Source organism: Plectrocnemia conspersa, unplaced genomic scaffold, assembly GCF_051122295.1.
Source record: "Plectrocnemia conspersa isolate PC_06_02 unplaced genomic scaffold, ASM5112229v1 ptg000010l, whole genome shotgun sequence".
Classification (NCBI taxonomy): Eukaryota; Metazoa; Arthropoda; class Insecta; order Trichoptera; family Polycentropodidae; genus Plectrocnemia; species Plectrocnemia conspersa.
Window position 1 is genome coordinate 19,991,418 of NW_028277174.1, and position 27,976 is coordinate 20,019,393.

The 27,976-nt window shown below is 30.7% G+C and overlaps 6 protein-coding genes across 9 annotated transcripts in view; 1 reads left to right on the forward strand and 5 right to left on the reverse strand.

Annotated features, from left to right (window-relative positions):
• Positions 1–216: 216 nt before the first annotated feature.
• Positions 217–1,692, reverse strand: CycC (cyclin C). Its single transcript, XM_088194501.1, has 3 exons — positions 1,059–1,692; positions 895–984; positions 217–825 (listed from the first exon to the last, which is right to left on the reverse strand). Exons 1-3 carry the CDS (start codon positions 1,647–1,649, stop codon positions 703–705), a joined length of 804 nt encoding a protein of 267 aa, XP_088050627.1. The 5' UTR covers positions 1,650–1,692; the 3' UTR covers positions 217–702.
• Positions 1,693–3,354: 1,662 nt separating this feature from the next.
• On the reverse strand, positions 3,355–8,817 carry RhoL (Ras-like GTP-binding protein RhoL). The gene is made up of 6 exons (XM_088195096.1): positions 8,585–8,817; positions 4,857–4,998; positions 4,671–4,785; positions 4,482–4,599; positions 4,325–4,409; positions 3,355–4,256 (listed from the first exon to the last, which is right to left on the reverse strand). The coding sequence occupies exons 2-6, from the start codon at positions 4,976–4,978 to the stop codon at positions 4,130–4,132; spliced, it is 567 nt and encodes a 188-aa protein (XP_088051222.1). The 5' UTR covers positions 4,979–4,998; positions 8,585–8,817; the 3' UTR covers positions 3,355–4,129.
• A 2,181-nt stretch (positions 8,818–10,998) lies between these two features.
• On the reverse strand, positions 10,999–12,844 carry LOC148230899 (uncharacterized). The gene is made up of 5 exons (XM_088194968.1): positions 12,706–12,844; positions 12,442–12,591; positions 12,173–12,370; positions 11,862–12,105; positions 10,999–11,789 (listed from the first exon to the last, which is right to left on the reverse strand). Exons 2-5 carry the CDS (start codon positions 12,577–12,579, stop codon positions 11,614–11,616), a joined length of 756 nt encoding a protein of 251 aa, XP_088051094.1. The 5' UTR covers positions 12,580–12,591; positions 12,706–12,844; the 3' UTR covers positions 10,999–11,613.
• A 3,676-nt stretch (positions 12,845–16,520) lies between these two features.
• On the reverse strand, positions 16,521–27,877 carry LOC148230900 (opsin-1-like). 3 transcript variants are annotated; one of them, XM_088194505.1, is made up of 9 exons: positions 27,860–27,877; positions 17,981–18,060; positions 17,800–17,920; positions 17,601–17,718; positions 17,327–17,540; positions 17,121–17,268; positions 16,949–17,059; positions 16,719–16,885; positions 16,521–16,650 (listed from the first exon to the last, which is right to left on the reverse strand). In XM_088194505.1, exons 2-9 carry the CDS (start codon positions 18,004–18,006, stop codon positions 16,521–16,523), a joined length of 1,035 nt encoding a protein of 344 aa, XP_088050631.1. In that variant the 5' UTR covers positions 18,007–18,060; positions 27,860–27,877. The 3 variants fall into 3 exon arrangements, with proteins under 3 accessions (XP_088050631.1, XP_088050632.1, XP_088050630.1); XM_088194506.1 differs by lacking the exon at positions 27,860–27,877 and adding an exon at positions 27,240–27,249 and having other exon boundaries at positions 17,981–18,041; XM_088194504.1 differs by lacking the exon at positions 27,860–27,877 and having other exon boundaries at positions 17,981–18,117.
• Positions 21,842–22,713, forward strand: Sld5 (DNA replication complex GINS protein Sld5). Its single transcript, XM_088194341.1, has 2 exons — positions 21,842–22,505; positions 22,570–22,713. The coding sequence occupies exons 1-2, from the start codon at positions 21,926–21,928 to the stop codon at positions 22,641–22,643; spliced, it is 654 nt and encodes a 217-aa protein (XP_088050467.1). The 5' UTR covers positions 21,842–21,925; the 3' UTR covers positions 22,644–22,713.
• Positions 23,401–27,976, reverse strand: part of LOC148230902 (ATP-binding cassette sub-family C member 4-like) — a 31,901-nt gene continuing 27,325 nt past the window's right edge. For both annotated transcript variants that reach the window (XM_088194502.1, XM_088194503.1), the window contains exons 11-23: positions 27,728–27,895; positions 27,531–27,659; positions 27,370–27,457; positions 27,164–27,296; positions 26,611–27,094; positions 26,403–26,539; positions 26,195–26,335; positions 26,015–26,118; positions 25,459–25,751; positions 25,270–25,392; positions 25,085–25,207; positions 24,337–24,497; positions 23,401–24,265 (exon numbers count right to left, since the gene is read on the reverse strand). In XM_088194502.1, coding sequence (XP_088050628.1) covers positions 23,986–24,265; positions 24,337–24,497; positions 25,085–25,207; positions 25,270–25,392; positions 25,459–25,751; positions 26,015–26,118; positions 26,195–26,335; positions 26,403–26,539; positions 26,611–27,094; positions 27,164–27,296; positions 27,370–27,457; positions 27,531–27,659; positions 27,728–27,895 — 2,364 coding nt within the window. In that variant the 3' untranslated portion in view covers positions 23,401–23,985. The remainder of the gene's footprint in view (positions 24,266–24,336; positions 24,498–25,084; positions 25,208–25,269; positions 25,393–25,458; positions 25,752–26,014; positions 26,119–26,194; positions 26,336–26,402; positions 26,540–26,610; positions 27,095–27,163; positions 27,297–27,369; positions 27,458–27,530; positions 27,660–27,727; positions 27,896–27,976) is intronic.

Genomic DNA, 27,976 nt, shown 5'->3' on the forward strand with positions numbered 1-27,976 from the left:
TTTTAATTAATTGCATTATGCAAAATTTTACATCCAAGATATAACTATTATACAATATATTTATATTTAGAATCACGCTCGTGCTTTTTGGAAACATTTATCGATTATTCGAAATCAGCGTGTAATTTTACATATTGAAATATCTGTGACAAAATTATACAACCAACAAGTTGCGGTAGGGATTATATGAATTATTAAATATAATTGAAAAATAGATTTAATTTAATTTTGCTATATTTGTAAATATTTTAACTATTACATACACGGGTTCGCAGTCAATAAAAGCCGAGTTCTTATTAGATACATTGAAAAATAAATATTTATTTTTATTAGCTCGATTAAAAGAACTAGCATTTTATACACAAATGTGTGATCCAGGTCGTAAACATAAGTAAATAAATATTGTTATAATACTATTATATGAAATGCAATCCAGTCTTCCTCATCATTTCGCAAGAGTAATTGTGGTAATCGTTTTAACTAATATTTTTTTATTTATCAAAAATAACACCCAGAGTTAAAATGATAACATACTTATATTCTTGCTAAAAGTATGTCATATTGTTTATAAACGAGTCACATTAAATCAACAGCTATGCAGAAATGACAATAATAAATTGTTTATCATAAATTAGTTTACGATACAATTAAATTATATTCTAGTTTAGATTTTAGCATCATTAAAAAAGGAATATTTCAAAGTTATCGTTGAGGGGCGGCTTTGGGTTTAGGCATCTTTGCGAGGAGAGCTTGTATTTCCTTTTTTTCATCATAACTTCGCCACATTTCATATAAATTTGTTATCGATCTCACAATTTCTTGTACCTAAAACAACAATATCAACAATTAGAGTTTATGTTTACACAGTGTATATATTATATATTCGATATTTACTTTTTCCATGTCTACATTCAACTCTGCAAACCAGCCCTTCAGTTCTTTTTGTAAGATTACACAAGCAATATGTAAACATCCAATGGCAATCTAAACATTTTCGAATATTTTGGTAAGTATTGCTTAGTAAAATAAATAAAACGAAACGCAGCATAATCAATTACCTGGTATGGAGGGTATAACAAACTAACGTCAGTTCTTAACGAATCATTGACTATTCTCCACGCGACAGTCAAAAGTTGCTCTTCAGTCCCGATGTCTTGCACAAATAGCAACAACGGCCTGTACGGCTGATAAACTATGAGACAACAGTCCAAATTCTCAAGAAGGTAAAATTCACACTCTAATATGTGATTGGTTCTGTAAGGGAACTCTTGCTGTCCATAAGCATAACCGAATCTATTCTTTATCACAGTCTGACAGGTGGTAATTAGGCGCGAATTTGATATCACGCCGAACTCTTCGACTTTCGATGACAGGAAGATACACGTGGGTGCCAGCAGGAGTGGGTCGATGCACTTGAGCGAGTTTCTGGCGTAGAATCGTTTGAAGTATACGGTGGCCGTCGCTATGACTTGCTGCCGAAGTTTCAACTGTTCGCCCAGAACCTGAATGAGGCTGGCGAAAAAGTTAAATATTTTCTGGTACTCCTCCTCCGAGAGGATGCCTAGATCGTGCTGGCGGTCTCTGATCAAGTCTTGTTTATCTAAAATCCATTGCTGGTGGTGTGAACTCTGCCAAAAGTTACCAGCCATCGCACGCCGGTAAGGTTGACTGTCGGTTGTCAATTTTATAAAAGGCGTTAAACGGCTTGACGGAAGCGTTACTATAAACGCTAAAATAAGCGCTAACACATCAAATTTTAATGTTGTCTCTACACTAGTCTATGTTGAATGCATAAATTGCATTTAATATCATAGACTAGAATAATAATTATATTTTTTTTTTTTTTTTTTTTAATAAATTTGTGATATTTATGAACTTCACCATTTATGGACAGCCGAAAATAATAAATATTTTAAGATCTTACAAATACTTGTAAATTTAATCATTAGTTATTGTTTATTTAAAATATTGTATGTTTTGTTGTAAAACGCAATCCCAGATTGGGATATATAATTAATATTGAACGATTTCCATTTTTTTACCAATTCTGGGACTATTTTAAGAAACTGTCTTATCAATATTAGGTTATTGGATGTGGTGCTAATTGACATGTCTAGCGAATTATTTTCAATCAAAAATAAGTTTAACCACGAATTTTTCGATTTCAGAAAATCAATCATCAATTATTTCACCTCAAAATACGATACTATTACCACTCAAAACTTATTGACGCCATATTAGCATGGGATGTTTGTAGTGGCGTAACTACTATGCCACGAGGGCAGGAAGCGCATGCAGGCCCTTGGAATCGGGATGCCTATCTATATATTAATAACGTAGAACAATCCATTCATACAAAACGGAAATATTATACACAGTCTTGCGTCAAGAGGTCAAGACTTACATCATTTATTTACCATTTTATTGGCAATTTATATCCAGAAATTCAAAACGAATTATGGTCCGAATCCGGTGAGTCATCGACTCCTAGTCGTTTTATAATATTCTATGTTAAAACCCTTTAACGACGGGTCAGTATTTTTTCCGTATCGCATCAACTTATTTTCACATTACACGATTTAATTAATTTTTGTCAATTTTCGTTTTTAACATATCAGAATCTGAATTTTCAATACGTAATTCCGCACGTTTATAGAATTTGTTTATAAAATTCGTCCTAAATATTTGTAACTTTTACATATAAAATTATGTATTTAATCGATTCAGGTGTGAAGTATTCGATTGTACTTCATTTACAATCGTATGATCTTAGATAATTTTATTTGCGATGTCAAGTTTACTTGCAAAATGACATTTGTAACGATCATGACCAAAATAAATTATAAAAGTTATTCACCTGTTTTTTAAATAAAGAATAACAATATTTTATGAAGTAAGTGATAATTCGTAATACTTCATGTGTAATGTTAAATAATAAAATCAAGTGAGATATAAAACGAAATAGTAAAACCTTGCTTCAGGATTAAGCTATTGTAAATGGTTATAATCAGTTCATCAGTTTATGTGATTACAACTAGTTCATTCTAAGAAATTAGAATGAAAAACTGTTTATAAATAACGGAAAAATATTTATTACACATCTAAAAAAGATAATCGGTTTTAAAGTTTTGATGTCTTACTTTTAAATAATATGAGGGTTTTTAGCTTTTAATTTTTGAATTAATTGAATTTTTTTATTATTAAAGTTTTATGATTTGAAATAAAATTTGTACCATATAATTTTTATTGTTGTAGATCTAGGTATTATAGTCAATTTTAATAAAAAGAAATACAACTATTCCATGTGGTTTAAATTTTTTACGTTCAAAATGAAGACTAATTAAACATTGTAACTTTTTCATGTGGTTTTTATTTGAGTTATCGTTAATTGTTTCTTATTTGCTAATAAATAATAATACGAGCACTGATTACGATTAATCGTTTAAATTTCTTTTTGCCATTGGTTTTTTCATTTTATAATACTAATTGTACATACATAGAAAATTACTATCAAAACAGAAAAAAAATTTTTTTAATATATTTCATTAATAATATTTCGTTATACAAATGTAAAAAAAAAACACTTTCCTGGCTTGTTGTGTTTAGCCATAAAACTATTTAATATAATTGTGGTTTAACAACTATAAAAATACAACTAACAATATTTTTATTAGCATACATTTATATGTTTTTATGTATAACTGAGTATTTTACTCTTACATAATAATTACGTCATAAAACAAATACTAAAAGGGTTCTATATTGTAAATAATTTATGTTGTCTTTAAAACGGTTTTACAAAATTGTTAGTAGTACAAATTTTTATATTTTTTAAATCAAAAGTAACATAAACTAAGCACAATAATACTGCTATAATGAAATACTGTCAGTAAACCTACTCATATAATAAATATTTGCATAATAAAATTAATATTTACATGTTTTATACAAAATTGATTATGATTTCTTTGGCAATATAATTTTTTTACACGATAATATAGTAAATAAAATTTATTTAATATTATCATTGACTTGACTAAGCATTATAATAATACATTTCAAAGAGCATGTTATACTGATTTAATAAACATTTCCACAATGCATATCTATAAACATGTTTTATGTATGACTATAATAGTATACAAGTTTTCGCCGATACTGGTTGTTCTCTTCTTACTGCGGCTCTTATGGCTTCTCTGAACACATCTTCGAGACCTTCTCGACTTAGAGCTGAACATTCAATGAAGCTAGCGGCTCTAAATAGTACAAGAGAATATAATAATTTTATCAAAAATTAAATATAAAATAATGACAATAATCATACTTCATCTTTTTCTTCAGCCTTTTGCCCTCCGCTGTAGTAATAAGATTATCGCTGGGACTCGAATCTCTTAAGTCTTTCTTTGTAGCTAAAATTTCAATTTTTAATTATTAGTTATATGTTTAAATGAAATAAAATAATAAAATTGACAATACCATACCTACTAATACAATAGGTGTGGAAGCTGAAAAGTGTTTTATTTCAGGATACCATTTCGACATGATATTTTCGTATGAAGCCCGGTTAGATATGGAATAGCACATGATGAAGCAATTTGTCTGAAATTATTGTAATATGATGCCTAAATTAAAATATCACTAAATTAAATTTTATTTTCAAACTATCATACATTCGGATATGAAAGCGGCCGTAGTCTTTCATAGTCTTCTTGTCCAGCGGTGTCCCATAATGTCATATTATATTGATTTTCATCTACAGTTATGTTATCGGAATAATTATCAAAACTGAAAATAAATAAAATATAAATTACATTTACATTAAGCATACATAATTCATAACAGCAGTGTGTTCTTACACCGTTGGGACGTATTCAGTTGGAAACTGTTTCGCAGTGAAAGTAATGAGCAAGCATGTTTTCCCAACCATTCCATCTCCGACGGTGGTAATTTTGAATGGCCTAATTCTTCCGTTTTCCATCCCGTATTTTATCTTCAGCTCTGAAAAAAGTATTATCTCATGAGATAAAGAAACGCTATCGCGTATAGTTAGTATGTACTAGATAATTTTTAAAATATCGACATTATAAACATACAGGTAGACTCATTAGTAGCTATTAATACTTTATGTTAAAAAAAATCAATAAATGATTCGGTCGATAACTGCCTAAAATATTCTACTCCGTTTTTAAATCATAGTGAAATTACTTGTGCTACATCTTTTAAATGATATTCGGACCCACATGAAGATTCAATATAACAGCAATTTCCAGAATATTCTTAATAGCTTTAATTATTGTGTGCTATGAATTAATTCTGAATAATTTGCGTAGACTATAAGCTAAAGCGACATGAAAAATCAATAAATATTATAAGTTGTAAATTGTTGTAAATATATATAAATTATACGAAATTCTTTAGTTTAGTATGTAACGTAATCGTCTTTATATATCGACATTTAAAACTGCCCTTTTTTATAATAATATAAAAATGCACATAAATAATATGCAATAATTTCAATAAAGTTATGTTATAGTACACAGAAATTCTAACAAATTTTGATAAATTCAAGTAAACGCGAGATAATTCTATCATTTTTTTTAAAGATATCATTGTTGTAATTCATAGTAAAATAGATAAGCGAGAATTGGAAGAAAAATATATTTAAAACAAATACTTAAATTATACAAATTCATCTCCTTTTCATTAATTTCAAAAAAATATAACTGTGGTCATCAAAATTTTAAAAATAAACAGATATATAATATATCTTATAACTATTTTCTTATTCAATAATTTGAGGAGAGTGTAAAAATTTTCACTACGCGGCCCTAATAGTGTGGCGATCACCAATTAATGCAAAGATGTGTGTGGGAGGGAGTCTTCACACACTCGCGTAGTAAATACCATAACCAAGCGATAATTACAATAATGTAACTTGACAATTTTGTGATATAAAAAAGGGTTACCCGCAGTAACGATAACACAATAGACTGACACTGAATGAACCACTACGGTTAACCCTCGTAACATCCAGAGGAAAAAACAATCGTTATAGACATAGGAATGCATAAACAATGTGTCATGGATTAGCATTCCCAAATGCACCATGGTTATGCATTGTAATGCAAAAGAATTTAATCTTTCGATTGCCCTGTGAGGGGAGAAAATATCGAGTTAATATTGCATTTTGTCGATATCTTGACAATAACTTTGATGCAATGCTTTCGCCAAGATTCGAAAATGTAGTGAATTATACCGTGCGCAGGCCACAATTATCTTTTGGTGTAATTTTGGTTTTGCGAAATGCATTAAAGCCATATTTTTTCCATTTTTAAGGAACCGCTTTCTATTTTGAAGGATCCACTTTTCGTTGCCTTTTTGCTTCGTAAAATATGTTCAGAACAAACTTTGTAACGGCTTTTGGTTTTATTTAAGTAGTGTGGCACTCATTTGAAGCAAAATTAATAACAAAAATAAATTCGGTGCTACCAAAATACAGAACGAAAAATGCAATTAAAAATAATATTAACATATTGCTGAAATTCCAAAAAATAAAAACATCAATCATTTTTGTTACAACCTAATCCATAGGCACGGAAGCGAAACTAAAAAAAATATGAGAAGGATATCTTTACAGCGCAGCGCAAAATTGTTGGTTAATTTACTTTTAACAGCGGTGTGAAAAATTTTGGTACCTAAATAACTTACTGTTTAGATATATCACATATCACATTATTGATTTTTTCACAGCAAAAAAACAGACACGGTACTTACTCTCAGACTCGAATCACGGGCAATCATCGGCGACCACAATGAAGACTCTCAATTCGGCTCCGCCCCCCGATACTGATATCTACATTTCTCCATACATATTTTTTAAATTATATATTGTACAATAATCTAATTGGCTCCAAAGCACACGCCACTGGACACAAATCCCGAAAAACGGTTATTTTATTTTTAAAAAATTGCATGGCTCCTCTACTTTTTATATACATACACATTTTGACAACATATTAAAACCTTGCATTTTGGACTTTGCTGCTATAGTATAATTTACTAGATTCCAGCGTCTTGCTATGCTACTGCTATTATCTATGCATAAGTCATGCAAAAAGTCCCAAGTAAAGTTTTCCTGAAAATTTAGATAAGAAATCGAGTTTTAGGTATTGTGGTTTTCACGTAAACATTCTACGAAAGAAGTGAGCGATAGTGTTACCCACTTGCTAAGCATCAAAGGATAAATATGGTATTGGATATATAATCGCGAATTCAGTACCATTTACGTTGACATTGCAAATGTTATTGATCATTATCAAAATGTAAAAATAAATATGAGAATAGACTATTTATATCACTTTCCTATACTTGCATATCTCAAATGTATAGTTGATATTGCTAAAATGTAGTTTGATATGATGATTCATTTAACTAAGAATTTTAATTAAGTTTCCTTTTTTGCATAGCATTATCGATAGCACAATAGCGTCAGTAATATAATATTTTTTAAAAATATCACGTATCAATGCCTACGTCAATTGCGCTCATGAAAAAGGACACACGACGAATTAGCAAAAGGCTTACGCCATTATGGCTATTCGCATCCGGCAGTGGTCATGTTTGTGAATCGAATTTGATAATAATGCGAGATAAAAAAAACATGGAGTAGCCCCGAAGAGGACACGCCCCGCCAATTATATAAATGGACCGTTTACTGAAATTTCAACACCTACAACATTCGCCCTACAATGGCATAATTTCCAACGCCCAACCCATGCATCATGGTGAATCATTAGGATTACTTGTGGCATATTTTTATTAATTATTGAACAGGGAAAAACCACAACCGCACTGGAAAGCAAATATAATTTTTATAAATAACTGAACTTTTGACCAATCCGGGAAGATAATACAGCGGAAGTTGCTATGTTTGTATAAATTGTGATATTTTAGTATCTGCTGGTAAAGAGTAAACATAAAAAGGGGAGATTTGTAAAAATTCATGGTCGATAAAATCGCCGTTATAGTAGCCGTATGCGCTATTGAAAAAAAACGACAAAATAAAATGGCGTATCATTCGAAAGTTTTGCATGTTTAATAATAAAATAATAATTAACTATGCTTTATAAAATAAACTTTCGATATTATTAACATAATAAAACATAATTAAATGCAATTAAAATTACTATATATGTAAATAAATTTAAATAATATTTAGACTTGCTTGTTTAAAAGTCATCATTGCGCCACGCCGGGCGTTAAGATTTAAACATAATCTTCGAAGCTTGTTTAACGCTAATATCATATAAATATTACATAAAACTTAATTAAATTTATATTTTATTATTATTACACTACAAAACTGTTTTACCCCTTGGTAAGTATAGTTATCTTATCGCTCGCGTTTAATACGTTTTTTCTTATTGAAATAAAATATTAATCACAATCACACACGAGCACTAATCAAAACTACGTATATGTATATCTACACAATTGCATTCGTCATTGCATAACGGCCGTAAAGTCACTCTTTCGCAATTAAAGAAGTGACTAGCTCGGCGCTAACGCTTAATAAACTTCTCACCTGATGTCAAATCTTTCCTTTCATTGATCACCAGAAGGAGAATGATTCAGGAATCACTTCGGTTATATCACTGATCATAGTTGCGCGAAAAAACGTTCTATATGCGGTCGATTCGCGCACAACCGACTCAATCGACGCTATTGTTTCGACTGATATCTCGAATAACACCCGAGACCAGGAGTTGATAGTAGCATAAATGTGGAGCCGCTGGAAATGAACTCGACAAATTACTCAATTACGCTGGCACACTCCGTACTGTTAAAGCTCGTTGGCATTCATTAGTAATTATTATTATATGAACGAAAAAGAACACGCTGGCAGAAGAGAGGCGATAAAATGAAACTAATTGAAAATGACGCATCTTTCACAGTCACTCTTTTAGCACAAGTTAGGGTAGATTAGGGGAATTTGAGCTCTAGAGAAAAATGAGGAATTGAATTATTGCGAGGTTGCAAAATAATTGGAATTAAATACTCAAATAGTTTAAATATATACCACTCAATCCTAATCAAAATCAAATAACTACTTGGAGATTCATCTACAATTTGTTATTGAGTTTTAACTTTGTCTTTACTGTGATGTACATCAGGTGTACATGCCATCTAATTATGTAAATATCTCTATAAATATGTCGAATAAAACGTAATATTCAAGGTATTCCTCCTCTATGTAAATAATTATCGGAAGTAACAAAAATATATACTCTGAAAATAAAATCGGGTACCAATTAATCAAGTCAAACGTGTGAACAGAGCCGGCCCGATAATGTTCAGCGCTCGGGTTCTAAAAAACAAAGGTCAGTTGTGAAATATCTCTTGAGAGAGCTAAATAAAAAAATGTCATCACCGAATTTGTTGTATAAAGTCCATCTCGTAGTTTTTTAAAGAAGGTTAACAGATTGCCGCGAAAGCTAAGAAAAAGTCGCCACGGAAAATTTTGTTCAAAAACCATCTTCGAAAATTTTTTTTTTAAAGTTAGTTAATAGCTTAGTATTTTAATAATTGCTTACTACGAAGATTATAATGAAGATAGATTTTTTAGTTATTACATACTTATATTTCATTTTTATTATGTAAATGTTCAAAGTACATTGAAGTTAAGCAATAATTTAGGTACTGCAAGTGTATTTAGAAATAAATAAATGACAAATCTAAATAATAATAAAAACAAATAAAAATTATCTATAATATACATATGTATATAAACGTATCATTGCTTAGGTAATAATAATAATATATGTATATAAACGTATCATTGATTAGGTAATAATAATTTGAGGATTGTCCTTCTTGAAGATGATGAGGTGACCTTTTTTAGCTCCCGCAGCATCCCTAAATGAACAAAAATTCCAAAATGACCCTTTTTAGCTCTCGTAGCAATTTCTCCTCAGTTATCCTAATCGAACAAAAAATTCTGAGATGGCCATTGAACAAAAATTTTTAATTTCTGAAATGATATTTTTTAAGTTCTCGCTGCGATCTGTATTCCTTCATCCTCCTCGAAAGTCTACGAACAAAAATTTCCCAAATGACATTTTTAGCTTCTGCAGCAATTTTTCTCCACAAAACATAAATTTTCGAGATGACCTTTATTATTTTAAGTGCCTTATTTTGATATTTTTAAAATCTGGTCACCTTAATATTAAGGTGACCAGATTTAAAAAATAAATAAATTTAAAAAAAAAATTAAAAATAAATAAATAATAAATACATATTTTTATTGCCCTTAATATTAAGAGCAATCAAAATATGTACTTCTGATCATGTCATTATTGTTTTATTATTATGATTTTTTTGCATTGTAGTGAAATTTTGACAAAAAATTCTTAAATTCACGTTATTTTTGCGATTAGCTCGTATATTTAAATCATTTTCTATTAACATTTAAATATTTAATTAAGATACTGAAAATTAACTAAAAATGTGCTGAGATTTAAAGTAAAAAAATGTTGTCGATTCCTGTGTAAACTATTCGCTTATCTTATCTTCAATGTGACTAAGTCTCCATGTTCATGAACGTTTTGACAAGTAGACCTTTATCAAATGTGTATTATTAACAATATAATAAAAAGTTTATATTCACAATACTTTGATCAAAATTATTGATAAAATTGTAATTAATATAAGTGAATCAACTTTTAATCTAATCGTAACTATGTCTTATTAATAGTGGTACATAAAAAGTCAATTAATGATGAATAAATTTTGGATATTTTCCATTAACATTTGTCTAAAAAAGCTTATATTCAAACGTTAATTTAATTAAAAGAATTTATACTGCAATATGGACTAAAAATAACTAAATAAAAGAATGTGTATTGCTTACTGCTTTATTTTTAATGAATGTATATATGTATGTATATATATATATATATATACATATATAAGCCAGTCAATTTTTTAATAAAGTTTGTCTCAATTTGTTAAAAAGTATATTATAAAAAACATCTACATTAATTGCAAAATAGCAATTATTATACATAATTTATATCAAATCAAATAAATATTAACTTGTTATTTAATAATCAATAATAAAGGCACATATTTATCACAATACCTCATAATTATCATCATACAATTAAATAAAATTAAATAAATATTACAATAGTTAACGGTAACAATATATAGTCATAGAATAGAAGACGTCTGACGTTTTCCTTACGTAATAAAAATAGTATGAATATGGCACATGTATAATACATCAATCATCACATTATTTCGGCGAGTTCGCTATTCGCTTTGTCGCCGGCCAATTAATAATAGGTAGGAAATATATCCGTAGTTAATTTAAAGCAGACATACATATATCGTAACGCTCCATTGCCTATCGATAATCGCATTAGCTACGCCCATTTAATAGACATAGACAAGGTGCCAGACCTAAAAGATTTACATGGCGATCAGATCGAATCAATGAAAACCACACCTCGAAGACAATGCCACAAGGTTATTTTTGAAGCACGATTAATAGTGCACAACTAGAAAAAACAACGTCTGCGAGTATGATTAGTGTGACGGTTCGCTTCCGGGTCATTCAAATTCTTCACTTCCGGATCCCAGTACGTCGTCTTTCAAATTTACAACTTCCAACAAAAGTTTGCGGTTACGGTCTTGTAGCTTTGCAATTGTTTCCTTGTATTTCTTCTCTCGGGCTTTAAACTCCTCTCCGTACAGTTTGCTAGCTTCATTTCTTGAAGTGAAGACTCCTGTTAAATAAATTACAACCGCATTAGATAAGAACAACTCAATATAAATATCATAAGTAAAAAACAACTCACCAAATTTACCCCTGACTTTTTCTTGCAGTATGGAATATTCTTTCTCCATCTTTTTCACTTGCTTCGTCAATTGATCTTCTTTAGAAGCCAGTTGTTTTTTATACTTCTTCGCCTCTTCGGTAGCTTTAGATAAATCTTTTTGACACGTATCTAATTTATGTACGGCTTGACGTTTTCCTTCTTCGAATTGCTTTGATTTATTCTCCTGATCGGTCATATCTTTCTTTAATTGCTCGACAAGATTCTGAAATAATATTTCAAAATTTGAAATAATATAATAGATATGTGAATAAATTAAAAGTCATACATACATTTAAATGAAAGTTATTTTGCTGTAATGCATAGTTCCGTTCTTTCAGTTTGTCGGCATTACTTGCAATTTCCTTATGTTGCATTAATAAGTTCCATGTAGAGTTTATTAATCGCACCAAAGTTTGAACGGTGTCTTCCGACCCTTCCATATACACTTCGGGGTCAAATCTAAATCTTATCCCGTGTAAAGACATTTCCTATTGGAGAATAGTTAATTAATTAATTAATTGTAAATTTACATAACTGACGATGAACTTTATCAGTATACCTCGTGAATAGACTTTAAGCATTCCGATATATTGGCATCGTTACAAGGTTCTAATATAGTCGTTCTTTTAGATTTAGAATTCATTATTAATTCTCTCACTTCCTTCTCAATTTCTTCCATATTGATTTTCTCAGCCATTTAGATACTAAACTGATTAAATAAAAAAAATATTAAATATGTATTACTAAAAACGCAATAAGCGTCGTATAATAAGTTTATTTACCAAACTATACATTGGGAATGAATGTAAATATTTTAGCTTACCATTAAATTATGCGATAGTGTAAGCGGAGAGAACAGTCAAGAGACGTGTGCTTCGCCAACCTTTCGACCTTGAACTGAGACTCTTTAACTGTGTCAGAGCGAAAACGATTCGTGAGCACACGTCAATGGGCAAAACAGGAGCGGGAAATGATTCGTAAACGAGAGCGTAAACACAACGCTTGGTCTAAGCGCCGCATTTTTCTACCATAAACTGATACACGTTTATAAAAGGGGGAGATATAAAAGTATTTGTTACCGGTGTTTAATTATAATAAATGCATATAAAATTATATCAATTAAATTTAATGATTATATTGCACTATAAGTACTTTGACTTTAATTTGTTCTGTGACGAGATCGTAACTCAAATTACTAGTATGACAAATCAATTTTACCCATTGAAATGAATTTTAAATGCCATTTATCCATTTCAATGGGAAAAATTGATATGAATTAATGGCAATTGAAATTGCTATTTCAAGCACCTCGCGTTTTGTACGAACAAAATGATTTTGTGCTACTAAAATCAATTTTGTGGTCTTCTATGAAATTATGTTCGGTCAGAGTAGAATTACATTTTTGTGTTCATTCTCTCGGTGTGCGATGCGTCTATTAGATTGTCCAGTGTATTTTTTTTCGCAATCTACACACGAGATTTTATATACACCTAAGTATTCATTTTTTTAACGATCTTTTCCGTTTGGAAGTATTAAACCAATTTTATTTTTGGATTGGAAAATAGTTCTGATATCGTGCTTTATTAGGGTTCTTCCGATATTTTCTGTCACCCCTCGGATATATGGAAGACGTGCATGTCCTATGTATTTTTTTCAATTTTCTTTGTTTTATTTTTTGCTGTCTTTAGGTTTTCTTTGATTAAAGTGTGACTTTCACGGTTTGGAGTTCAGCGCTGACGCTGAACTCCTAACCGTAATAGTCAAACGTGCTTTGGCCATTAATATCAGACTACGTCTTGTGCTATATTTATGTTGTCTACATCTGGACTCCATATTCCGAAAATTATTTGAAAAAAATGCACCCTAAAACTTACGATAACATACTTTTTACCAAGTGCACAATTTACAAGGTTTGTCCAAAAAGTGTCCGTCCATAATTTTTCGTGCATAAACGAATAAAGCTAGGGGAACGTGGTTTTGTGCACACATGTAGGCGATCCTACTGCGCATTGTTGTTTTTTTTCCTGCTTGCAGAAGCTGTTAGTAGCTGGCAGCCGCCGATGAGTGAGAAAGTGTTAGTAAGCGCTGTCGGATTTTCGTTTTTAAAAATTGTATGTCTTCTCTGGAGTATTTTTTGCTTGGGGAACAGCCAAAAATCACACGGGTAAACTTCCAATTGCACGTTGGCCACAGGTCCGACCGTTTACATCTCGCAGCGTCACGAAGGTGACGCAGAACCTCTTGGTAGTAATCCTTGGTGATACTTAATAGGTACCGTAATGTTATTTTTCTTAAGCCGGACAATGTTGAGTGGCGGTTCAAAACAGAAAATAAATGCCTTTTACGCGGTTTTAGAAAAAAATAAGTGTATTTAGCTAAGTACTAAAAATTATAGTTTTTAAATATGCGTTATGTTCAACTATTCAAAAATCGAATAGTAAACGGTAAAATATTCAAATTTATTCGTAAAGTTATAAATAATCGAAAAATACCATTTGAATAAATACATGTATATACAAGTTATAAAAAAAAACAATAAGTATCAAGACTGTTAATTTTATTTTCTTAAATAATAGACCATCAATTATACCTGCTGCCCAAAAAAACTACAGCTCGTTATGCTTAAAAATATTACCATAATAAAATTACATTAACAGACTAAAAATTAAACATTCGTATTGATTTAAAAAAAATTAAACAAAGAAAATAACGTGTTTTTTCTTCGTTGTTTTGTTTATCGGATTAGTTGTGATGGTAATGACTGTTAAAATTGACATAAAGGTAAGAAATTGAATATTTAAAAACAAATATAAATAAAGACTTGACCCGCATATTTGCACAAACATTTGAATAACGAATAGTTGAAAAAACGGGCGAATATATTCGGTATTCGAAAATTTTATTATTTGCATTGGAGTCTCTACTTATTGAAAAAGTAATATTGTGATTAACAAATACAATACATATGTAATAATAATTTAATATTAATTTTAACTTAACTTTTACAGTTGATTCGCCTTCAAAATAGGTTATATTGTAATATAACAAATTTTGAATATATCGAAAGTATATGTATTTACGATATATGCAATAAAACGATTTTTGAGAGCTCGATGACGAGTCCGTTATAAAACTCGATTAGCTTCAATAATTGAATAGAATATTTAATATGTCATTAGTTTATAAATCGATTATTTCCTACATCGTCAATATTAAGAGCAAAGGGATTTTTTAACAGAATTCTAAAAACCGCCTGTAAAAATTCACTGTATTCAAACATTGCCTTGGGAAATTGAAAATTATAAAGTTTCTTTTAAATAAATTTAGTTTCAGTTTTTAATGTTTTAACTTTGAAATACGTTTCCTTTATCTTGGAGTTTTAAATACTTCCATTAGAACTATGATGTCTACCAAAAACGTCAGCTGTAGACGCCATTACATATTCACCAGTTCTAGTATTTCTTTACCTTTTACCAGCATAAACATATTATTTAATTTAACATACTGGCTTTTGTATTGGTTATGTTATGTTATTTTGATATAACAAATTATTACTTTCATTTTTTTGAGAAATAGATTTTAACAAATTTGCAACTTACCGCCTTCATATATATGGAACATACCTAAACGTATATGTATGTAGAAGAACAATGTATTGACGAGGTCATGGTACCATATTTAATCAAGCAAGGATGGTTACTTCTTTTAAACTTATTTTTACGTTCAAATTTTAAGTCTATTATAATTCATATAATTGCAGTTAAATATTTAAAATTTTAATTGATGAATTAAAATTGAAATATTACAATTGATATAGTTCGTAGAAGTAATTAAAATGACATTAAAATATAAAAATACACTTACATCCTTTGTCTGCATTTGCGGTTGTTAGCCAATTATGAGGGCCCTCGCAATTATTAAGTGGTCATAATATACTCATGCAGCTTTTGATACGTCGAATATTTAATACAATAGAGCAATCAACTATAAATATCAGTACCCAAATTAAAGTCGTATGTTATTCCTTGCATGCTGGGATTCTTTATTCAATATATTTTTTACACATTGAAAGTAAAAACATCGGCCATGAAAATAAACAAACAAAAACAATGTTAACATATCGATTTATAACTCAAAACAACGGCTGGACAGTGTACATTTCAGTCCAATGGCCACTCCGGAGCATCCCGGAAGGAGCAAAAGCCGTTTTGTCACTGTCGTTCCGTTGCCGGTGTACACCAATAGATAAAAAATTAAACAACCGCCTGACATATCAGAGGTTGGTTGACTACATTTTAACTTAAACTAAACGTTCATAGTTTAAAAATGCGGCTCCGTGAGCCATAAATAAGATATAACGTGTGCAATGGATAAACCAGACGACTGAGCGTGTTCTCGAAATATGCACTAAAACAAACAAATTAACCTTATGAAATAAATTAAAAAATATAAATAACCTAGTGAATATTTCGCAAAGGACACGCTCAATAGCCTGGTTCGTCGTTTTGTCTTATTTTTGCTCGTATTTATGAATTAATATCAAACCACAAGTATAATACGATACATATCAACTGAGAATGCCGTTTCGTCATCGTGGAGATTGCGCCAGTGCCGAATGTCTGATTTTTCTAAGCAGTTTTACGCAGCGGGTTTCTCTTCGGCGGAAACTTGGGTGGCTCCTGAAGCAACTGAGCCTGAATCGTCTGACGAAGCTTGACACGACAAGGAAGGGAACTTCTTGTAAAGAGCCGCTCGGTATTTCGGATGACTGAAATTGCATTAATTGATTAAGTGAAAAGTAAATCCACCGCGTTATATATTGATCCAACTATTCACCTGATTCCATAAACGATCGGATTGTAAACGGCGTTAGCTTTAGCGAACAAAGATCCCCAAATAGTACCGAGAGGGCTGATGGTAGCGCTTTCGAAGACGCCCATGAAATTGATGACCAAATAAGGAGTCCACGCGATGAACCACAGCGAGATTGTCATCAATGCAACCTATGTAAATCAATCGTCAATAATGAGCTCAAATTATGATGTCGCATTTACATGAAGTGATACCTTGGCCAATTTGCATTCAGCGCTCGTGTTCGATTGTTCAGCCGATCTCAAAGATGCCACATTCATCTTCTTCGCTTGTTCTCTCATTGATTTCTCGTGAGCTGACACAGCCTATAATAAGTATTAAGATGTAGCATTAACCATATAAATAATCGATATAATCAGTATATACCTGGATGATGAAGAAGTAAGAGTAGATAATCAAGAAGAGAGGAGCGAAGTACACGAAGATAGAGTAGATTAAGATATAACTGCGACTGAACCATTCCTTGTTCAAATAATCGGTTCCGCAAGCAGTCATGTTTCCTTCGGGTACATACCTAGCAAATAATATTTATATTAATATGTTTAATATTACTTAAAGTTTCATCAATGTACCTATTCCAGCCGAAGAAGGGAGCCAGCGTCCATGCAAGTGCGAATGTCCAGATTGCCATGATCCTCAGCATAGCGCCATTGTTGCTTAAAGGTTTAGCAGCCAGACCTTTGACAATGACGTTGTATCTATCGAAAGCGATCATAGTCATGGTCCAGATTGAAACGCAGCCGAAAAGAGAGCCGCAGAAACCGTACAACTCGCACATGAATGCACCTTTAAAATTATATTTTTATAATAAAAATACAACAGTTAATAAAGATTGATTCGTCTCACCTAATACCCAAGTTTCGTTAAAGCAATTTACAACCATCGGTGGAGCCATCGTGAACATCATGAAAAAATCGGAGAAGGCCAAGTTTACAACGAAGAGATTTGACGGGGTTTTCAGCGACTGTTAAAATTATAAATAAACAAAACATAAAATATAACATTATGAATATCTTTGATGGTTTAATATATGATTTAGATTTACTTTTTGTCCTCCAAATATAAATATGACCATGCCGTTTCCTATTATTGATACTGCACCCAAAACGCCGATCGTGAATCCGAGAAGTCCGTGCCAAAGGGGGTTCATAGGAGGAAATTGATACCTGAAATAATATTTAATAAAATATCTCGTAAAAACTACTATGTATCGAGATGATAATTACCAGTGAGGGTCGATCATGTGAAGCATGTTTGGTGGAACTTTATCGACCACTGTCAAATTGGAGGCACCGTAAGCCTGGGCCTGCGCCCCCCATGACTGAAGCGCACTGTAACCGGCTGGTAAAATATCAGCCGCCATGTTTCACTTCTTGTCCACCTGTTTTAGTCAAGAATGATTTAACCACAACTTATTTATAATGAATAATATAAATACCTGATATGTTCGAAAGTGGGAATTGCTGGCCACTGAAGAAAATCGACTAAATCGAACTACTTCAGTTTCAGCAAATTCAGGTTGCTGCAGGGGACGCGCTTTGGAAGTCACTCGTCTTCGAATTCAATTCCTTCGTGCTTTTATACCTTGCGAAGAAAGTTAAACCTCTGTCGCCGATCGATGGTCTTAATTCAATAGAGCAAAATGAATGGGTTTCTTCGGATGGACTAGTTCATAATATATTATATTCAATTAAAATTAAAACATAACTTTCATAGTTCATCACAAATTATGAATACTTATACTTTTCTTAATTCTACAATTTTTGAAATGTTAATCTGTTTCGATTCCTCTTCAAGTTAAACGTAATTGACAATAATACATCTTATGAATTTATATACAATATATTAATTTGTCACGTTCGACCAGTTTAGCACTGCACTTAAAGAATTTCTTCTTAAGGTTAATACTATTACACGATGCACTTTAATGCATATTTCCACGTTTTTGTAAACAAGGACAGTAGTGTCTAATAGGATTAACGCATCCTCAATATGTTTACTCTAATTCTTGTTGAACTTGTATTACTTTTGAGAGTTTAACATTTCTGAGGTTTACCTAAGAATCTTATATAATTCATAATTATTTTAAATTTACTTATTATCATGTTTTTGATAAATAATAAAATTATTAATCTGAGTAACTATAAGCCAAAATACCTAAAACCATCGAAACAAATACAATTCTTTGTTTTTAAGGTATAAATAATTTTACAATTCTCAAATGGTACTTAACATAATTTTAACAATACGTACGATTATAATAATGTTCAACAAATATTTGTCGGTTGTATAATACTTCTTGAAGAAATCTCTCCTGTGAAGATGTAGTAGAATTAGCCTAATCGAACTGCCCAATAAAATAGTTATGGCAGATTTTGCTATTATAATTCGACATCTGATTCATTTGTAACCATTCTTACCATTAAAAAATAATGCAAAATCTAAGATTGAAGAGAGCATCAATCTTTATAATAAAATATTTTTCTAAATATTCCAAGCAAATGGATAATCGTGCTTATTGTGAAAAGTCATAAGTTCAAATACCACATGAAGCTACAATGCTAAATTTCTTAACTGGAAAAATCGGAATTAATGATTTTTATAATTACAATTTCGATCGGTCACTTCAATTAGGTTTTCCTAGCTTTTCCTAATCTCATAAATAAATATCTATGTGATTAACGATACAAAAATAAACATTATTTACAGAATAAAAATTCTTCGCATCGTCACTAGCTGGCATATAATAAAATTCTAGTGCCCTAATAATTCTCAATGTTAAAAAATATCTCATATTATCCTTGTAGAAGGTAATCTAGAATCTACTGCATTGTACTAAGTTTTCTAGTAAGCTTACTGTGTAATTGCTTCTGTTATATAGTAAGTAATCTATTATCTGTAAAATATGTCGGCACTTCTAGAAAAATAGTAATATTTATTTTGTTAAATATTTTATAATATTAACAATTAATCAGAAAATCTATTGTGTGAATTTGAAGCAGTAAAAACTTTCTTGGTGTCAAAAAATTCGCACAGTTTATTCTGCCTGATTTTTTTAAATAAACGTTCACGGCTATTTTCAGCTCGCAATGTAATTCATAATGGGTTGAAATACCCATCGATAAATAGTTTTCTACCACCTGAAAAGAATGACGTCACTTTAGGAAAAAATAATCCAAGCAAACTCGGTATTTTTTCATTAGCGTAGTTTATTTAAAATTTAATTACTAATTTAATTAATATCATGTGGTATTATCGGCTCGATTCCTTCATTATCTGTATATTTTTTTCTCGTAATATCATCATATCTATTTAAATAATTATGTTGAAAAAATACAGTAGCAATAAGTCGCTGCCAATAAATAGTTTATCAAATTTAGAATGCCTTCGCTTAAATTTACCACAACGCTATTGTTTTCATTTAATCTTTCCTTAACTGTGGTGTACACGAAATGTATATACGTGTCATCTTATTATATAAATATCTCTACAAATACATCTAATAGACACAATAACGCTATGATGATATGATTAATTATATATACCTTAATTTATTTTTTTTAATTAATAATATATGATTTTTCTAAATAAATATTGACGTTCGAAGCTTTCAGATTAATAAACATTTAAATTGGAGGTCCGCCATTCACAGATACATAGAAACACTTGTTTATTTTATTTATCCTAATCAAAACACGAATATTTTATTATTATGCAAAATGCTTATGCTTTATAAAAAAACAGCAAGCAAGATATATATCTTGCTTGCTGTTGTTTTTAATAAGAAGTTGCCTTAGGTATTTTGGACTTATATCACCCATAAAAGTTCTATAATTAGTTTTAAAACTTTCATTGGGTTTAATTTGGGTTTAAATAGCAACTCAACGTTTCGCAACTGTCAAATTAATTGACAAATTGTCTATTAATTTATCATAAAAGACAATCTGTCAAATTAATAGACATTCTAGTTATTTTTTTCATTCACTTAGACATTCTAGTTATATTTCTAGTTATCTATTATATTTTATGTAGCAAAACAACGTTTTGCTACATAAAATATGTTTGTCTTTTGGCAATTTGGTCTAAAACTGTTGAACTGCACAGGTGTATGTATTATGTATATGTTTATTCTGGTTATTCGTTTTTATTTTTAATTATGTGTAGATGGCGTATTACGACACTTAATTGATCTGTCTTTGTAATGTTCTATATTGTATATAATATTAAAGCAGACAAAGCATAAAACGACGATCTTTGTAATTAGTTCCTTTTGTAAATGATTTCCAATGCAATGTATTATTTACCAAACTCCATCGGCAATTTTTCGGGACCCTTGAAACCCTATGTGTAAAAGAAACAAGCGCGAGAACAACTTGAATGTGTCGTTTCTATGAATCATTTCTTAACGTTTATCTTCTTCGCAATAAGTCAAAAAAATACACAACAAAACTATAGCCCATTAAGACCCAAGTGTTCGATCCTGTGTTTTCTTCTGACAGTCCATGTTTCGGAAATAATAGGCGTTTCAAATTTCAACACACGTTAGTTGTTAGCAGTAATTCAAGAACTTTTTATGTCGAACACCTTTTTACAGCTAGCAATATTTTTACCGAGGAATAAATTATTTAAGATTCAGAAATGTAAATATTTGTTAGTCCTTATAATACATAGTTCTAAAATGTATTACTTTGTTATTGGGAATTACAAACGATTTTTTGCAGTTTGTGTTGTCTAGTTACTTTGTATGGTGTATATTAAATTAATTTACTTGTGATTTTGAAGAATCAAAATGTCGAACTGCTTATCATAAAATTATTTGATATAGATATATTATTTTAAAGTATTTTTTTATTTAATTATAAAAATTACAAATAATTAAAATTACAACTGTTAGGCCTAAAAGACGGATAATTTGCGTATTATTGCTATTATTATTAGTATATTTATTTGAATAAAATAATATCTTCTAAAATTTTATTATTATTTATCGAAAAATAATAATATATTTTTTAAATGTTAAAATTTAAATACAATATATTAATGCTTATTTCTCTCTTTCTGAAAGCGCTTTTAAAAATAGCGTTAGCCCAAGATCGATAGATCATGGTCGATACTTTTGAGGTTATGTCGAGTAAATAAACTTTTGACAGTTGTTTTCGCACCTATAACAAATGGACGATGAATTAGATTTGAATTTGAGCGAAGATGAAGAGCCAATTACGGCGGATGTGGTATTGAAAACTTTGGAATCCGCCTGGCTAAACGAAAAGTTTTCTCCGGAAATACTTCCTCATCAGAACGACATGGTGGAGTGCATGCTGGGTCAGATACAGCACATGGAAGTGAATATTACCAAACTGGCCAAGACTGACATTAGACTTCCAATACACAAGATGGAAATCTCGCGCATTAAGTTCATTATAAGCAGCTACTTGCGGTGCAGACTGCAAAAGATTGAGCAATACACAGTCAAGATATTCAACGACGAACTAAATAACACTATAGACGAATCAGACTATTTAACTCCTTCGGAGTTTGAATATGCCCGATCGTATCTCACAAACTTTAAGTCGTATTTGGAAAACGCGGCTTTAAACCGCATGCCTGGCAATATGCAAAACTTTGATTTTCACAAAATGGCAAACCAACCGAATTTAAACTCGCACGTGTTCTTAAAAGCTAACGAAACGGTTGTCGGTTTGATATTAGAAGGACTAAACAACGATCAAGATGAAGAAATAGATTTAGAAGGTAACTTCCTTACTTAATTTGTACATAAATTTTAAGTTAATCAAAATCTTTTATATTATTTCAGTTGACTCTCAACACATTCTTCAATATAAATCAGTCTCAAAATTAGTAAAGACTGGAAAGGTGCAGTTAATATGAAGTTATTTTTAATTAGAATTGTAAAAAAATGTATACTCATTGTAATAAATAAAACAATAGACGGACTGAAGCTGCCTTTTTTATTTTTGACATGCAATGCACAGCAATTTTGCAACTCCTTGAAACAGAAGGTGATGGTGAAACTTGAAACCACGATTTCTCACAAGACAAGGTCTGCATTAGTTCGAATTTAATTTTTTATTTTGACTTGGCAAATTTCGGTTCTGGCAGTATATTTTGGCCAACAACACCAATACCTAATTTTTCAGCTTAACTGAATATTCAAATGTTCCTTAAATAAAATAATGTTTTTTAGTATATGCATTTATTTTGCTATCGATTACATAACAATATAATATTTTTTCATTTGTTATAACATAATTAAGTCAAAGTTCTTTTTATCGAAGTACATATTGTATAATTAAGGTACACTTGCGTAAGTATAAAAATCAAAAAGTACACAGTATAATATACGTACATACTACGTATTTGAATATATTTATGTTTATAAAGTTTTCATGCATTATAAAATCAGTCAAGAGTTTTAAGAAGTATTTTAAGCACAAAACTATATGTATTTAATAAAATACAATTTTTATATATGAAAAATGTGTCATGAAATATACGTACATAAATGTTGCAGCTGCATATATAAAGTAAACTTATAAAATAATAATATAAGTACTTGTAAATTAAGATAATTATATCTTACATATTAAAAAATAATGATAATGATGGAATAACATTAAAAGATGTATTGATAAAAAAATGCTTTGATATCATAACATAAATGGTGGCAAGATATTATTTTAAATATCAAAAATCTTATCAATAATACACAAATATTTTTTAGTCAGAATGTGGATATTCGTTGGAACTTAAAAACATCAATAAACTAGACAAAATAAAAAACATAAATTAAGAACAATACAATTAATTAAATTATAATACTTTCATATTGGCTTTGTTGATTCTGAATTCAACGCAGGTATGTTGTGATCTATTTTCCTCTGTATACGTATAAACACGTTATGCGTGCATTGATTATCATTGTGCATCTGGTCCCAACTTCGGTTGAACACGAATACCTGCGTTAATATTAATTTACTTTTGTAATAGGATATAATATGTATAATCAGGCATACAGAAGCAAGGTTATTATTCCTTTATATCACAGCTATTTATAAGATTTTGTTCGCGACGTCGATCAACACAAATACTTATTTTTGAAAGCTATTCCTTTTACACTAATCAACAAATTTAACGCTCATTTCAATAAAAAAGCACTGTTAACAATTAATTTAAGTATCTTTTCTTGACGCTAATCTCAAGTATTTTAATCTCACGGTTCCTCGATGAATTTAATGTGTTTCTCATAAGCCTCTCTCGCGACTTCTCTAAGATTTTTCTCCATTGTTTTACCGAGCTGTGCAACCATCTGCGATAAAAACCCGTCGGGGTCTTGGAGCAATTTGTACGGATGATCATACTCTTTCATTCGACCGCTGTCCATTACGAGAACGCGATCTGAATCCATGACTGTGTTGAGACGATGAGCGATGGTTAAAACCGTACAACTTGCGAACTTTTGGCGAATTGTCTTTTGAATAAACGAATCAGTCCTATAAAAAAACATATAATTACTATTAATTAGTTAATTTTAAATAACAAAAATAATAAGAGTAGCAATTACTTTGGATCAACGTTAGCAGTTGCTTCATCAAGAACTAGAATGTTATTGTTTTTCACAATGGCTCTTGCAAGACACAATAATTGTCTTTGTCCGGCTGAAAAGTTGCCTCCTCCTTCACTAACTCCATATGATAGAGACTCAACGACGTCTTTTAATTCAACCTGTTACACAATATATTTATAATTTATACAAAAAAATATAATATACATTTATTTATTTTAAAGTCAAAAACTTGAGAAGTATTTGTTTGACACTATATGGCTATCCAATAATAATTCCTAAAAAAAATTATCGGATTCAATTCCTAGCATAAAAATAAAATTTATCTTAAATAATATCATTTTTACTACCAAAGGATCTATTGATCGAAGCTATATATAATTGTTATACAGTAGACCCCCCCCCCCTCCAATTACACGGTAAATAGGGGACATGCTATTTGGGTGCCCGTTATTTTATGTGAGCGAGCCAAAGAGAGGATATCTCACCATACGCGTCTGATTCGTACGTACGTATTGCAAAAAAATATACGAGTATTTTCTAGTCCCCCAACTACACGCACCCAAATAGCAGGTCCTCAATTTACCGTATTATTGGGGGCTCTACTGTATGTAAGTCACAATAACAATTCAAAATAAAGAAATAATTTGCAGTCTCTGTAGTGTTACTCTGCTTGTTATGTCACACTGATTCACTACATAAATTAATATATGTACAATACAAAAATATTTTACTAAAAATTACTAACGTCTTCCAAAGCTCCCCACAATGAAGCATCAGATTGCTGTGAGAAAGGATCTAAGTTGTGTCTCAAACTTGCTGAAAACAGCATAGGCTCTTGTGGAATAATTGAAATCTTACTTCGGAGATCCTGTAAAAATATATCAATATATTACAACACATACAAAATCACGTTATTTTTTTTAAACTAACCTGCAATTTAATTTCTTTGGTATCCTTCCCGTCAATATTTATTTCACCTTCGATTATAGCCAATCTGAAAAGTGCAGCAATCAGCGACGTTTTACCAGCACCGGTTCGACCGACGATTCCAACCTTAAATGAATATTAACTATTAAAATAATGAAAGAATATAAAATCAATAAATTTAAAAAGTACAACCTTCCAACCGCTCTCTATTATAACGTTTAAGTCTTTCAATACAGGTTCAGCGCCTTCATAATATTTTAAATATGTCTTCGAAAATTCAATTCGTCCTTTCTTAGGCCATCCGGTTGGCGCAGCTGGTCCTTCAAGACCTGGCTCTTTTGGCAATTTAGTATATTGAAGAATTCTCTCTACGGAAGTCATCTGTGTAATTACATCCGTAGCTTGCTTTATACCATATTGCAACATGCCAGTCATGATTAATGACTGACTGAGGGATAGTCCGACATCACCAGCATATGCGACACCTGAAAATATCCATTATAAATATGTAGTACAAACATAAAAATACCAACATTCATTTAATTAGTGGCTTAATGGGGCAAAATCCTTATACATATAAACTGGTTAATCTAAGAATGTATCGCTTGGGATGAAAATATTTCGTTTTACGCGTAGCTCCTCTTTCAGATTACATCATCACAAAAATTTACTAATCGCAAGCTACGAACCAATATGGGTTATAAATATATTTAATATACTTTCTATAGATTATGAAATAAGTACATACCTCTTCCCATTATTAAGAAAGTAAACGTTACAACAGCCACAAAAAGACAGCAAAAGACGCTTAACCACAGTCCAAAAGCTGTATTTGTAGCGATCGAAATATACCTGTGAAATATAAAGTGATATATTAGTTAGTATATAAGTCAACGTTTGCAGTAATTTCGTTAAATATATATAGTACCAAGTTCCACTGTGCACATCTTGGTGAGTATCAAATTCTTTTTTAAGCATTTCCTGAGCTCCGCAAGCTCTAATTGTGCTAAGACCGTTTAATGTAGCAGTTATATGAGAAAAAACAGGACTTCGTGTCACTCCTTCCAATCTAAAATTGAATTTTTTCATTAAACAGAATTATATTTATTTCCTTTTACGTAAGTGAAAATGTATACCTTTTTATATCTTGAGCAGTACCTAGGTATATAATGCTCATTTTATAAAGCACTAATCCAATTACACACATAGCTAAAATCATATATGGATTTTTGATTGCAACCATTACCAATATTCCAATACCGACCATGAATATCTTAAAAAAATATATTAATTTATATGTATTCCATATATTAATATTATATATTAGTGCATAAATATATTCACCTGTATAGCTTCAATAATCATCCTCGGCAACATTTCGTCCACTGAACCCATGTCTTTTGAAAACCTGTTCAAAATACGTCCAGATGGATTCGTGTCGAAAAACCTCATGGTAGTTTGCAAAATATTACCAAACATCGTGTCGTGTAAGTTTATTGACGACCGAATGCAAACCCAAAAGAATATAATGGTTCTAAAAGTTGTCAAAACGATGCATCCGATAGTCAAAGCAGTATATACATAAATGGTTATCTCGGTTGTTCTAAAAGTAGACTCAAGGAAGTCGTCGTACAGCGGTTCATCGTACGAATCGTTGTAATTCGTCAGTTCTTCCAATTTATTTATTGTGTTCAGTTGCGTTCCAATAATGCTTATTTGAGTTGTCACATTTTCGGGAAGCATTAACAAATTCAAGTCAGAGGTTGAGTTGGTATCGTTTTTTAAGACCATATCTGCTATTTCTGTACGGTATTCGTCATGGTTGGACCTATGATTGTGGTTTATTATAATATCATGTGTTATAAAACATATTCATATCTAAAAGATACACACTAACCAGGCCGTTAAATAGAGATCTCCCATTGATGTCACAATTTGTGCTAATATTATCATAAAGAAAGTGAAGGAAATCATTCCATATCCTCCACTTGCACCAAAATATTTACGATACACAGATGCTGGCATACTTCCTAAAATGTTAAGTAATATTTAAATACAAATACATAATGCTTCTGAATATTTTTTCATAAAAATAAAAAATACCTTTCTCCATTAGCTCTTTTGTTTCTTGCTCTTCTTCTTCATCTTCGTCGTTTTTCAATAATGCTTCTACTTCAGTCACAGGTTCAGCCTACAAATAATGAATAGACAATCATCCACATAATTTAAATAAAAAAATCGACTATTTGTAATTATAATTATACTTCAATGACAGATTTTTGCTTTTGCAGTGCATGTTCAGGGGTAGCTGTTTCGTCTTCATCGGACATCAATTCCGAAAATAGAGGATTAGAGCTCACTTCATCGTATTTGCCTAATATTTCGACTCTTCCCTAAAAGAAAATTATATGAATACAAAACTCTTTTTGTACATAACATAAAAATATATCAATACACTAACATTTCTCAAAACGATAATTTTATCGACAGTTTTCAAATGATGTAATTGATGAGTAACCAGAATCCTAGTTTTGTCACTCAGAAAGCCTTCAAAGCATTCCTTCATTAAATGCTTTCCAACGTGAGTGTCCACAGCTGATAGGGGATCGTCCATTAAATAAAGATCAGCCTACATAAAAAAAGCACATTAGTATATCTTTTTAACATTTTAAATGCAGAGAAAACTGCTCAAATGTCCATTAAAATGGCA